Here is a 15073-nt window from a genome sequence, read left to right on the forward strand (position 1 = left end):
GTGGGGCTTGAACCTGCAGGTCCTTAGTATAATGCAGGGGTGTCAAACTTGTGATGACATATTGTTACATGACATATCACAACTTTTTCCTCCTTTGCTAAAACGGGGGTGGGGTGGTCAGCGCATGATGCATCTGGCCCACAGGCTGCAAGTTTGACACCCTTGATATAATGGATTCCCCTGAGAGATTAAATAGACTATGGTATAGTGAGCAGTTTACAGAATCTTTAGTGAAGTTATAGACCCTGTCTCAGAAGTACAGCTCCTGATGTAACCTGGAAAAACCTACAACAAATGGAAATGGTGTAATGATCAGTGATTGTTAAGACAGTTTGATGTATACAGAATCCTGCTCTGGGTCTGTCAGCATACAATTTCAACCATACGACCGTTTCTCTCGGATTTCATACTTGCATATTATGTTGCACAGATGGTACTTGTTTAATCCTTTCCTTCCAATTATTTCTTACATAACTCCTAGACCCTTTCTTTCTGGGTCTTTCTCAGAATGCCAGAATATCTCATTAATTTTATTAAAGTGAAATCACAACTTCCAATTGTTTCACCATTTTTCCTGAAGTTATAACTGTTTTTCCCCTGCTTATTATTTCTTCTACCTCTTTAGAAAATCGAGAAAATCGAGTTATTTTTTGATTATAAACATTATGCCTCCACCAAAGATTTTTGCCATAGTTCTTATTGCTGGAAATTTTTGCATTGTTGGAAAAAAGTCACATAAGTCCATTGAAATGCCATTATTACGCTGGTATTAAGCACTGGAATAAATGTAGAGAATTTAGATTTCTTGCCAGACTTAACTGTCGGTTATAGAACTTTTAACTGTCGCTTTCTTTGTCCAGTTCTTGGTACAGTATTTCTTTGATTTACATAGTCAATTTGAAACAATTTCCAGTTAAGCAAACCAAATAAACCATTTGATTGTACCAGGTGTTAGTTTTGAATTCACCTTTGTCTTCATTTTGGGTGTTAGCAAAACACCTTTAAGAAATTGGAAGAGTAGAAGCATTTTTATGTTATAGTTAATGTGGATCTCATGTAAGCTACAGAGTAAATAAGGTAAGTAACTCTTCCCTGATAGGATTTTTTAAATTGCAAAATGTGTGCTTGAGACAAATGCAATTTAGAGCAAGCACGAATTTGAAAATTCAGAATAGCACCTTTGGTGTTACGTTTGCTAGTATAAGTAATGCTTTTTGAATGTGTTTTTGTATATGTCTATAAAAGCCTTACTCTGTAAGCTCTAAATTTATTGTAATTTTAAATGTCTTTCTAATCTGGTTCTGTTCTGATACATTCAGCAGTTATATTCATCATCCCCATTTAGCATGACACTGATAATGTGGCTGAATATAATAGGAGTTGTAGTTCAAAGCATTAGAGGACAATGGATTGGGGAAGGCTGTTTTCTTTATACCAATTAAATTAAGCCAGCTTGCTATTCCTAAAACACTAATATGATGGGGAGTTCTGCATCTGTTACATTGTCATCTGTAAGGACTTGATTATTTGCTTTTGGTTTTATGCAAGTCGCTGTACTTATTTTTAAGTTTCATTCAATAATTAATTTAATCAATCTAACCTAAAAGAAGCACCCTAACGTATTTAATAATACATTGTGTGGGGGGGGGAAGTCTTGTTAGTGACTGGTCTATTTAGGTCATGATTTCTGAGGCAGAGGAGTGCCAGTATTTCAGGCAGAAGTCTTTCCAGCCTTCTCTATGGCATCCAGGGATTCTACATTTTCTGTGTAGAGCTTGTGTTCTGATACTGAGCTATTAAGACCTGTTGACAAATGTGTATGTTCTAATTGAAATGAAATATCTGGGTATTATTTTATGAACAGGCCCACATGTAGCAATCCAGTAAATGATCCTTATGAAAACAGAATCTTTCCCATTCCCATCCACATTGTTACACCTATAGAAATCTTGGTGAATTAGTTGTGTTTATTTGATCCAGATGGGGTTAGAATTCAAGTCTAATATAATTAATTTTCTAATTCGTCTAGCAAATTAATCTAAATTCTTGTTAGTTATATGAGAAAACAGATTGTGCTCATTGTCCCTCAAATCAATAGTCTATTAAAAGAGAGAGAGAGAAGGAGGGAAGGGGGGGAAGGTTGAAATTCAGTTATCTTTCCATTCATGTAAAGGATTATGATCCAAAGGAGATTCCCTTAGTCCATTGCTTTCCAACTTTCTGGAGTAGCTTTCAGAGCATCTGGGGAGTATCTGCAAAAATCCTCTCATCACTACTTTGCCGAAGAACATTTCATGACCAGATTTCCATTCACACAAATTCTGAATTCAGCAATACATATATATCAGGATGGTGCATTTCCATGTGCAGAGATAATTAGAAGAACATTCATTATGTGAGTCTTGACATGTAGTTTGAAGTATTACAAATAAGATACATATTGACCAACTCATTGATAGGCTTGAGGAAACAAAGAGAAAAGCAATTCAGAAGTTACTAGATTACAGTATAATGTTTGATTAGGTAAACATGGTACAAGACTCCTGTTCTACAAATTAAGTGGAAGTTACTCCTAAAATTGAAATGGTGCTATGAAGCTAAGCTTCCATTTCTGCAAGTCAAAAATTGTTTTAAAACTATAAAGCATTACAAAATAGTTTCAATGGATAACTCAATAAATATTCTAATCACAAGCAGAAAAATCAGATGCATAATTGGATATATTAGGATCATTTATTTATTTACAATTTGATTCCTGCCTCATCTTTCTTTTCTGGCAAGTACTCAAGTCTCAAATATATTTACAGTCATTTAGAAGTAATCCCATCGAGTTTGGGGAATTGAGCTCTAAGGCTACAATCCTAAGCAACCTTACCACTGGGACTTACTTGCAACTGTCAGCGTAATTATAGATTTGTATTAACAAACACTTCTTTTAGTATTTTTTTTCTCTTAGGCAACTTGCAATTTTCATAAAGATGTCACCACTTTTTCAAGAAAAAGGTCATTCTTCATATTTTCCTTTTCATCAAGTCCATCCAGCATGATGGCTATTCCATTTTGCTGGTGATATACCAGAACCCACATGCCTGTCAAATAGAGCAGTTTATCAGAATTTTGGAAGATCCAGATTTTAAGAAATTCCTGATTCTGTATTCACTGGAGTTCCATCAATTTATGGGTTTGGTTTCTAAAAGGAAATCGAAAGTCTTATCACCCCTCAGTACAGGTACATGTTGTCTTTGGGTATATGTGGACGGGCAATCATGTTTCAGTTCTTTATTGTGAAATAAACAGAAAGGATATCAAGACAGCTGTGGACTGTGTGTAGTTTGGTACTTTTTGATTTTCTCTCTGCTGAAAGGACAAAATTCTAGTCCATTTACTATTACTTCATTAATTTGCTAATTGAATCACTCCAAGCTTACAGTTCTAATACTTACAGATATAGACATATGCTTCAATGTATATAAATATATGGGTATTGAATTTTAATTTTGTTTTCCATTTTGTGTTTATAATTACTTTCTGTGAAATATATTAATTACAAGGGGATGCAGTGGTGTCTGCTGAAAGGAGAGGACGTCCTTCCCCGCATCAGAGCAATGGAAGGTCGTAGGGGCCGGCCACCCAATCCTGATAGACAACGTAGCAAGGAGGAATCAAAAATGAGACGTCGCAAAGGTCGACCGCCAAACGTTGGTACCACTGAATTCCTTGACAATACAGATGCTAAACTCTTACGAAAGTTACAAGCCCAAGGTAAGTATTTTATTACTGATTTTATTATTATTTTATACCTGTCTAAAATTTCTGTATTAAAAAAAATGAGGCTATGGTGCCTTCCTTGAATTCTCACCAGGAGGCAGCATCTGACTGATACTATGTGAACTTGGAAGCTAAGCAAACTAAGTATGGTTAATGCTTAGATGAGAGATTATTGGGATATCAGGACTATAGAGCCCCTTCCTTGCTTTGGAAAATGGGATTAGGCAGTTCAATTCAATTGCTTTAATAGATACCTTAACTTAATGTAAGATATTAATGTAGCTTAATATTTCACGATAATGATTCTCACAAACAACACTTTGAATTTGAAAAAGTTTTCTTTGATGCCTGGGAGCATCTGTCAGCAAATCCTTAAAGTAACTGTGGCTAATCTCAGGACCATACTCTGCAGCTCTGGAGCAATCCCAAAATTGTGCCTTCAGCTCAAGGAGCTACAACAGGTGCTGCATGGCTCTAATATTTGCTTACAAGTTGGTAGTTTGCTTGATTATAGTTCTGTTTTTATCTTTTTTCCAATATGTTTGGCAGTGTTAATCCCTTTTATGCAACTATCTTTTTCCTTCTATTACTAAATTTATAAATACACATTTGTTCCGTTTCCAATTAAATCTTCTTTGCCACTTTCACAGGATGAAATTACTGCAAGTATATAGCAAATGAGCATTTATACTCACAATTTTCTCTTTTAACTTTTGGATATTTTTTTCCTGTATTTTTAACATGTAGTCTGTAAAGGATCTTTTGTTTTGATTATATTCTACTACAGGTTTGCATAGCTCAGAAGAGAAGGAGCCAGGTTAATTACATTGAAATGAATACCTTAAAAATAATCATGGGCTGAGAAAGAATAGCTGGTCTAGTGATCGCTATTCGTCAGCAGAGTCAGTGAGGCCTGGATGCATTCAGCAGCTTATTTTTCAGGGAGGAGGAAGCTGTGAAAAGCTAGGTGATGGCAGCAGATTCTTCTTGGCAGCAACAATATTTGGTGGCTGTGGATTTGTTAAGGTTTTGAAAAAAACCAGCAAGCCACAGAAGGGTCCTTGGCAGCCACACGTCATGCCATCCTGTTCTAGTAGTTGCTGTGGCAAATTGGATTTGCCGACCTGCACATGTGGAGAAACATAACACCAGTTTGGATAGATAAAGGATTTCTACAGTCTGTTAAAGATTTCCAGTACATGACCTGTCTTCTTGCATATTTGTAAAATACGCAAATTCTTAGGAAAATTTGCTTTCCTTGGCACAAAATGTCACTTTTGACTATTTTAATGGAAATTTTTTTAGTATTATTACACTGAACTATTAAAAATAATTGCCTCCTTAAGGATGAGGAGAAGCCTTAAGCAGAATTTTGACAGCCTGAAAAACCCCACAAGTCCTTCCTAAGGCTGCATTTGCATTTGTATTTTCTCCTGGCTTTTTAACCCCAATGGACAGTTGGGGTTCTGTAGGACTGCAAAAGGATAAAGGGAAATTTTATCTTCAAATCTTGGAGCTCTTGGCGTTTGAGTTCTTTTTAAGGGAAAAGAATGGTTCTCATCCATATTTCTGCTGCTTGTGTGTTTGTAGATATGCCTCACAATGAAATCAATGCTGCAGAGCTTGGTTAAATCTTATAACACTTAGGGGAGAAACATACTGATTCAGCCTCTGGCACATTCTTCAGAGCACGTGCCAATGGCCTGGATGTTCTTACTTCGGTAGCCTCTGATTCCATAAATTGGCACCTATGTTACAGTTTCAGAGGATATATCTATGGGTAAAAATCCTCTGCTTCTAATTGTGGTTTATTTTGTTTTTGTAAGGTAGCTTATCTCGGCCACTGAATTTTGCTGTGGGAAAATAATAGATTCAAACTGTTACATAGCAAGTAAGAATTCTGCTCAGTGTAGTTTCAAATTACTTTGGGAATAATAGTTGCACATCGTTCTGCACTTCTCAAATCTTAACTCAAATTATTGTATTCATTTCTGGGAATCACCTTTTAAGAATCAGAGAAAACATGAGTATGATCAAGGGGCTAGAAACTAAGACCTATGAAGAGAGATGGAAGGAACAGGGAATGTTTAGCCTTGAAAAGGATACAATAGCAGTTTTCAATTACCTGAGATGATGTCACAGAGTCAAAAGTCAGAATTTGCTCTCTTTGATTCCAGAGAGCAGGTTCAGAATAATGGATGGCAGTGACAGGAAGGAAAATTTCACTACAGGACAACCAAGCCGAATTGTAACCTTTTGACCTGCAAGTCAAAAAAAAAATATGGCTCCAGTGATCTTCCAGAATCTGAATGTCAATCCATATTATTTTAATATTCTTTTAAATTACCCAAAGGGAAAAAAAGAAAAGAAGTGATGGTCTGAGATACTTCTGCAGTTATGCAAGGGGCGTGCATAAGCGCACCAGCGTGCCTATCGTCCCTGTCCTAATGTTTTCTTTTATTCGTATCCTTTACATGTATTTATAATTATGTTTACACTTGTATCTGTCATAAAATACATGCTTGATGAAATAAATAAATAAATAAAATAAAAAGTTTCATTCTTTCCCTGGGGTACAAAATAACAGATATTTGTATGAAATCATTTTAAGGTTTTCCTCAGTGCTGAGTTGCCTCTTTTTCATTTGTTTTTATCTCTCCATTTGTCCAACTGTCCTTGTATCAATAGGCAATCTTTATTATACTGCAAGCATTTCCCCTTTGTGTTCCAGAAATTGCTAGACAAGCAGCACAAATCAAGCTTTTGAGAAAAATTCAGAAGCAAGAGCAGGCCCGAGCTGCTAAGGAAGCAAAAAAACAGCAAGGTCAGTATTACACATTACACTTAAGAACCTTACAGCTTTTGAAACCATAGATATTATGTTTCCATTATCCTGACTGTTATTTACTACAAACACGTTTTTGTCTTATTCTTAGCTATAATGGCTGCAGAAGAAAAAAGGAAGCAAAAAGAGCAGATAAAAATAATGAAACAGCAGGTAATTTATGTCTTTCAGGCTGCAACTATGCGCCTTGCAAAATGTACTATTTTAGTGGTGTGTTTGTGTGTGTGTGTGTGTGTGCATTTGTGTATCTCTAGTGGGGCAACCACTTGAAAACTCATTTTGCTTTGCTCGAGCTCAGCTGGATAATTTGATGATCCATAACACATTATGAAAAATAATGCATTTCAAGCATGAAGATGTGCCATCACCTGCAAATTCTATAGATAAAGTTGCATTTAAAGGAGAAAAGCAAAAAGAAGAAGAGGAAGAGGAAGAAGAGGAAGAAGAAGAAGAAGAGGAAAAGTTTAAAAAAAAAAGAGGGAATGTGCAATCATGAGTATCTGTCCATTAATACATTATCAACCTTGGGCATAAGGGAACATTTTGTTCCATCCTGCCCTGCCCTTCCAGGATCGATGGGGAGAGTTCAGAAGTCTCATGTTTACGGCTGTTTGCAGTGTCCCTCGGTCAGGTGACCATGATTTACAATGTTTTTGCCGAAAACTGGTGTTTGCTACTGATTTTCAGCAAAAACACTGGCATTTGCTTAATGACCACAGATTCATCTAACAACCATGGTGATTCACTTACCAACCACAGCAAAAAAAGGTTAAAAAAATCAGGTTGGTCACATGAAGATCCACTTTACAACTGTCATAACTTATAATCATAATTGGCAGACTCCATTATGATCGTAAGATGAGGATTGTTTGTACATCTTAGATCAGGCTTGTCCAACCCCTGGTCCATGAGCCACATGAAGCCCTGAATAGCTAGTAATGCAACTCCACAAGATCATAAATTTTCAAGTATTACACAGTAACTATATTATATATTTTATATATATCTTCACTCAGTACAGCTCAAGGCAAGCCAGAAGGTTGCACACCTATGTCTTAGGGGTTTTTTTGGGTGTTGTAAACCAGTGGTATTTTATTTCATAGAAATTATCTCTTAAATTATAAGATGATCTGAATTTCAGTCCTTTTAATCACATATACTGTTCATCCTTTTCTTAAATTTATTGCATAGAATTTCTTTTCTTTGTCCATTATATTCTCCATTAATTCACAGTTATTACCATCAGCTCTTAAAGCTGTGGAACGCCAGAGAACTCAGCAGCAACCTTTGGGATGTCTAGATCTTCATACAGAGACACAAATTGAAATGAAGAAATTTGCAATACATTCTTGCTCAGAAGCGATTCCCTCTGTATTTGTGGTAGCTTGCTTCTATTAAGAATTCAGTCCCAGCGTATTATAGAAAGGTGGTAGGAACAGCAATGATTTTAATAAAATTGGTCAATAACATGGCTAATATTGCTGTGTGTTCTACTAAGTATATAGGGAAAACAAAATTCTTAGAAGTGCTTTGTTTATCAGTATTGGAACACATGTTATTTCAGCAGCCATTTGTTTTAGGCCAAAGTTGAGACTTTTGAGGCGCAGGTGAACCATAGAAAAACATTATTTTTAAGCATCTGGGCCATTTTCTTACTAACTTTGATTGTAGCTCGCAGAAGGTCCTCCTTCAATGCCTGGAAGTCCCCAACCACCTAGAAAAGGGCTACAGTCCTTAACATTGCATTATTTGGCAGATGTCTTCGCATGATCTGGCATTGCATATGAAATCATTGTGGCTGGCCTCTTCCAAGGGAATACGATGGAATAATAGCAAGCAGTGAGTGTACAGTGGAGGCTTGGCCTGAACTGGATGGGTCTGTGTGGAAATTCACTCTCAGCTATGGAAGCAGGGGGGATGGCCCATTATTACTGCTGCTTCAAATGAATGAAAGCCTTTCTTGTTGCAGGAAAAAATTAAGAGAATTCAGCAAATCCGACTGGAAAAAGAACTCCGAGCTCAGCAAATATTAGAGGTACGACGAACTTTTAATGGCAAATAAAAAAAAGGGCTCTTGTAAGAATTTAACAATTTTGTATTAGGATTGTATGCTGTTGCAGATATTTCAGTCCATAGATTGAAGTGTGGCTCCCAAGCTGTGAATTTTTATTTTTAAATGGATATAAAACCACTTCACAGAACAGTTAATATGTACAGGAATTTCTAGAAGAAAATTATTAGACTGTTGCCAACTTCCGGTTCATGTTCAGAGGAATTCTCTTCTTCTTATACTTAAAAGAGTAACACATTTAATAGGTTATAATGCACTTTAATATACTGGGCTTGACGTTGTCAGGGGCATCAGGTTCACCAGAAACATCCGATGAAGTGGATTGTACCGTTATGAAATCTTATGCCACAATAAATACATTGTTCAGAATGCAGTAGGTAAACTCACTCATGCTCCTGTGTACACAAACACACACTGTGTACACAAACACACGCACACACACAAGACTCTCCATGGGTTTTGAAAATAATTTTTCAGTATAGTCTTTATTAAAACTAATTAGCTAATATGAACTAATAGATAATAAAGAAGGAAAAAGAAAAAAAGCAAGGAGAAAACAAAAAGTGGAAGAAAAGGAAAAAATTAAAAAAGTGAAAGTATAAAGACGTGTCTTCCGGAATTCTTCACAGCAGTTATAAGTACAAATATATTTTGACCTCTCTAAATTTATATCATAATATTCATCTTTCTATACATTATCCTGTCTAAACATCAAACCATAAATCACAAGTTATTTTTTTTCCATTTTTACGCAAAAAAAAAGTCCACAAGAAGCTTCCAGTCAGCAATAAATGTAGATAATGTCGTGTGTCTTATCAAAGAAGTCAATTTATCTAGTTCAGCACATTCTTGTCAGCCAACCATTCCTCCATAGCGGGTAGTGTCAAATCTTTTCATCTCTGTGCATACAGTAATCTTGCTGATGGGAACATATATTGAAATAATCTTCCATGGCTTTTTTCTAACTGTTTAACCATCAATCCTAAGAGGAAATGTTCTGACTTCAAATAAACATTAATCTTTTAAATTCTCGGTATCAAAAATATGTATTGGGATCCATAACTATTTAGCTTTTTTTTTTTTTTAACCAAGCACAATAAAATGCCTGTTCATGTTGTTCACATTTTCAACGTACATTTGAAGTGCCTTTATATATTCTAGATAATTTTTTCTGGTATCATGTACCAACAGTACATCATTTCTCTTTCTCAAAATTTTCTTTGAGAACATAGCACAATATAAATTTCAAACCTTTTAAACACATATTGACCTATCTGCATAACCAAAATTCTTAACCTACTTTATCGTACATTCTTTAACCTCTTCTTCCTGTGTTTCAAATTTCATCATAATAAAATTACATGTTCATCATCTGTACACAATAGTATTTCAAAATCTGATTTACAAATTGTGACTTTATATGATAAGTCTTTTTATCCATTTTAAAACTTTCAGGTAACTAAATGGAAGAATCATTAACAACTACATATCCTTTTGCTATTAATTGTTCTCTTGATTTGATCTTAAATGCCTTGATAATTTTCCAATAAGTGCCAGTATGTCAAACATTTATCGTTGTCTGCCATTTCTCTTCTGTAATATGTTTCTTGAGCTGAGATCCATAAAGGTATAACCTGAGTTATAGCTATTGCTTATTCTCAATACGATATGACTAATAAAATAACTTTTAACATCCAGATTAACTTTACCATACCATAAATACCCATACCATCCAAACTGAGGTTGTGGCCTTCTAACTGTAAAAGACTCTTCTTTCTCAGCAACATCCATTCTTTCATCCAGATAACAAGCAGCAAAATACAATTTAGACAGATGCATGCTATTATCAGTAATTTAATATTCTCTGAATGGATCCAGAATTATTTTCACTCATTGGTACAATTGCTGGAGGAAATGAGATAGTTTGGCCAGTTCTCCTCTTCCTTTTAGCCTTGTGTGTCCCCTGGGAATGACTTACCTAGAACAGTGTGAAAGTAAACACTACTTATATAGTCCTGTAGATATTGAAAAGCTAAATGATGAAGGCAGAGAAGGGAAAGACAATTTGACTGAGTCACTAGAACAAAGAAAGGTCTATTCAGAAGACTGATACTTGAATAGCATGATTTTAATCTTAAAGAATCTGCATGCTTATACTTCTAAGAGATGTATGAATCCTTTTGGTGTTTTTTTTTTGGTGTTTTTTTTTTTTTTTTTGCAAAAAGTTGGTTTGTATACATTCTATATATAACTAAACTGGTGAAAATTGAGATTCAAGATTCCTATTTGAGGTTTCCATTTCTGATCTTTCTGGCAACATTTCTTTTTAATCTTGCTGTTTAACTATCTATCAGGGAAAATGTGGTTTTAATAATATGCCAAAGAGATGTTATTGTTTAAATACTGACTTAATTAGATCCTCAAAATTGAACCCACAGATGAGGTTTATCCAGGGAATAAAAAACATCATTCATCATTAGTTGTTCATTTGTTTGTAAACATACCACTTCAAGCAAAAAGTTTAGAAGTTCAGTAGTGCAGCCATGTTGTAAGATGACATGTTGTTATATATGATGTTTTTCCTAGACTGTACATATGTAAGTCTTTCCTCTAGAAAAAAAAAATCAGTTGAATGACTCCTAACACAAAAAAGTCCTGAGGAAGAAATCTGTTATGATGTGTATATGGTGTGTAGTATTGTTTCGCACCTTGTGAAGCATGAAGCCTTACTGCTGGTCTGAGATTATTTTCAAGCTGTAGCGTTCTCTTGCATGACCATGGGACCTGTTTTGCATGCACAGGCTAAAAAGAAAAAGAAGGAAGAAGCAGCAAATGCCAAATTATTGGAGGCCGAGAAACGAATAAAGGTTAGTTTAGAGAAGCATCAGAGCTTTTATTTTCCAACCATTAAAAAAAATTCATTGTATGACCATAACACATCAAACCTGACAATGTATCCAAATATTTTTTTTTAAATCACCACAATTTTATTCTGAATGCTTTGCTCTGTATAGGCATATACATGTGTCTTTCTGTGTTTTGTGTGTGTGCATCTATAGTCTGTAAAAATCCAATAGGCTTTTAAGAATATGTTTTTGACATTCAGCTTCCATATATGTATATGTAAGTAACAATAATAATGAAAACAATTAAAAGTTCATACATGATCTTAAAAAAAAACCACAAGCCATTAAATAAATATGTAGTTTAACATTTAAATTGAGGCCAGGATCCCAAAAACTATGAGTTACCTTCTGTGCATAGCAGAGTTCCCTCTTGCTGTCAATCTCCATCTTCATGGTTGTTTCCTAAAAATTCCTCTTTAAGTCTAGAGAATTACCCAGTGTAGCACTGGAGATTCAGCAATAGAAGGAACAGGGGGAAGTGGATTATTTCTCTAGATTTGAGGCAAGTCCAAAACGCATGTAAAGAGCTCTGATTCAAATTACTGGATCTGTTCCCAATTTTCCATTTTACTGTTGGAAAGAAGTTAATCCATAGGAAACGAATTGCACCATGAAGGTCACAAAAGTTTTCTTCTGTCAATGCAAGTTTGTTTGGGTAGTGGAACAGAACATTCGAATCCTACTTTATTCCCATCAGGTTTGGGATGATAGCTGTACACAACCTGCAGGTCTATGCAGAATATGAGGGCCTTGTTTTCTTCTTATCATGTTGCTTCATTCCTGACACATTGTGTTTTTAAGATACTCAACAAGTCATTGCAGGTTACTAGAAAAATAAATTAAAGTGGGATTAATTTTTTAAAAAAAAACATGAATTTTTACTTTGATCAGTATGGTAGAAAAGTTATCTTTGGTTGATAGTAACATTTATCAGATGATTTTTTTTTATATTTCAAGGAAAAGGAAATGAGGAGACAGCAAGCTGTCCTTCTGAAACATCAGGTATGTATCCAGAATTTAATTTAAAGAAACAGAAATTCTATTTTTGAATGAACACTTAAAGAATTTGGAGGACAAATCTTCAAATGTTCTCCCCCATACGATATATACTTACTTTAGTTGAATAAGTATAAATATATGTAAATGTTTTATTTAAATGTTTTCATTCACCTTATGGGTAAACAGCTTTGATATGTGATGGGATGGTGGAGGGGAGACGGGAATTATAAAGTGGTTTTTTGATGCTGTGATTTCTGTTTCATAATATTGTGCCAACTCTTTCTACCAGGAGTTGGAGAGGCATAGACTAGATATGGTATGGGTATGTTTACTTTTGTACATCTAACACCGCATTGTGATTTGGTTGTGATATGGTTGTCATAGCAATGCATAAAATGTAGCACTGGCTGCTGTCATATTACATAATGCTGCATGGCTTTCCAGCACAGTGCATTGCATACATCTGCTTGTCTTGTCTGTAAAAGAAAAGAACACAACTTACCTGAAACTTAACTATAAATTGACCCATCTGAGCCACCTGTGAGGCTGTTGCCTTGTTAACAGAATCTTCTTTGCTGTAGTATCAAGTTGGACTGCTGAATGTAGTGGGGGTTCAAATTCGCAGTACCCTTACACTTGCTTTTTCGAAGTACAAATAGGTTATCCATGATTTTCACTAGGCCATTTGTGCACATGATTTGGGAAACCATGTTCAATTTTACCTAACGCTAACCTTAAAGAGACATACGATTTTCAAATTACTTCAGTGTTGTGCAATTGAAAAAAAAATAACTTGGTTTGAAATTACTAAAGAGCACACAGTCTTTGGGCTATATTAAAATAAACCCACACGATTTTGGTCCCTAGACAAACCTTTGCCATTCCACCCCCCCATTGTGCTCTAGTTCAGGACTAACTCAACATTAATGTAATCCTGGGTGCAACTTCTTTGGCTTGCCTTAGAGGAACAACCCAGAGAATTGTCTCCTGGCATTCCTGCTCAAATATGGCTACTTCATCGGACACTAGTTTTCAAACCAACAGATTTTGTTTTCAATGATTGGCTGCCAATGTTAATTGTATCCTCAGCAACACCCCTCCCCCCACCAAATGAATGATTACAGCCAATGTGTAGCCCAAATGGTTTTTGAATTTTTTAGTAACTTTCGATTATTTTCCAAAGTATCTGCACTGCAGTTTTTTAAAATTTAATTGGCCACTCAGCGAGCGACTGCAAACTTCCTATTACAGCAGATGTAAGGTAACTGACCTGTTCCAGCCAACCATTATGCTTTTTGTTCGGCCAGCTTCTGAAGGAGCCTCACAACTGACCATAAGTAAATCTGTACGCTTCTGTTTTACACTGTCTCCATGTTCATCGCTTTACCTTTTTGCTTTCAGTTGTACTTGTATTTGCTTTCTAAACCTGAACTAAAACATGCACAGACTTGCTATACTTTTTATTTAGCATACACCCTGACTTGTCTGTTAATGCTAAACATGTCCTGTCGAGTTCTGGATTTTTTTTTTAATAACAAAAGAAATATAAACTCTTACTTTCAGTAGTACTTTGTTCTAATTTGATTTGATTTAATAGGAACGGGAAAGAAGAAGGCAGCATATGATGCTGATGAAAGCTATGGAAGCACGTAAAAAAGCAGAAGTGAGTATTAAAGTCTGATATAGACTGATTCTGTTTCCTCTCTTCCCTTCCAATATTTTAATTCTTTCTTTTTTAAAAAAAAAATCTAGTTTTAATCAAACTTCTTAAGGACAAGTGATAGCTTACCTACAGTCAGTAAATCTACTTTCATTTTGCCATTAGGTCATTTCATGCTGTTAAATTTTACCTGCAAATCAGAGGTGGGTTTCAGCAGGTTCTGACCAGTTCTGGAGAACCGGTAGTGGAAATTTTGAGTAGTTCGAAGAACCGATAGTAAAAATTCTGACTGGCTCCACTCCCATCTATTCTCTGCCTCCCAAGTCCCAGCTGATCGGGAGGAAATGGGGACTTTTGCAGTAATCTTTCCCTGGATTGGGGAGGGAATGGAGATTTTTACAGTATCCTTCTCCTGCCACGCCCACCTAGCCATGTCCACCAGGCCATGCCATGCCAACCAAGCCACGCCCATAGAACCGGTAGTAAAAAAAATTTGAAACCCACCGCTGCTGCAAATGCAGTCTTATTCCCTGCCCTTCTTCCTTAAGTTTGCAGATTTTCCTTCCCACCCACCCAGCTCCCAAACCTGGTGCAAAATATTCTCCTGTGTGACTTCTATACAAAACTCCAAAATAAATGATAATTATAGGTGCTTATTCCCCTACTTGCTTGATCTAATCTGTCACATACAAGAAACAAATGGAACTCTGGGTTACTTTTGACATAGCATTTGCATAAAGCAATTTCAGTCAGTGTGGTTTGGTTCCATGTGGCTGATTTTTTAATCGCTGTTGTATGGGCCTGACCTGGATTGGGACCAAGAC

General features: G+C 35.7%; 1 protein-coding gene across 1 annotated transcript in view; it reads left to right on the forward strand.

Annotated features, from left to right (window-relative positions):
* Positions 1-15073, forward strand: part of BAZ2B (bromodomain adjacent to zinc finger domain 2B) — a 257806-nt gene that overhangs the window by 191807 nt on the left and 50926 nt on the right. Inside the window, exons 14-21 of the mRNA XM_058191992.1 lie at positions 3552-3762; positions 6500-6592; positions 6705-6766; positions 8583-8648; positions 11486-11551; positions 12548-12592; positions 12879-12905; positions 14187-14252. Coding sequence (XP_058047975.1) covers positions 3552-3762; positions 6500-6592; positions 6705-6766; positions 8583-8648; positions 11486-11551; positions 12548-12592; positions 12879-12905; positions 14187-14252 — 636 coding nt within the window. The remainder of the gene's footprint in view (positions 1-3551; positions 3763-6499; positions 6593-6704; positions 6767-8582; positions 8649-11485; positions 11552-12547; positions 12593-12878; positions 12906-14186; positions 14253-15073) is intronic.

Source organism: Ahaetulla prasina, chromosome 1 (genome assembly GCF_028640845.1).
Source record: "Ahaetulla prasina isolate Xishuangbanna chromosome 1, ASM2864084v1, whole genome shotgun sequence".
NCBI classification, from domain to species: domain Eukaryota; kingdom Metazoa; phylum Chordata; class Lepidosauria; order Squamata; family Colubridae; genus Ahaetulla; species Ahaetulla prasina.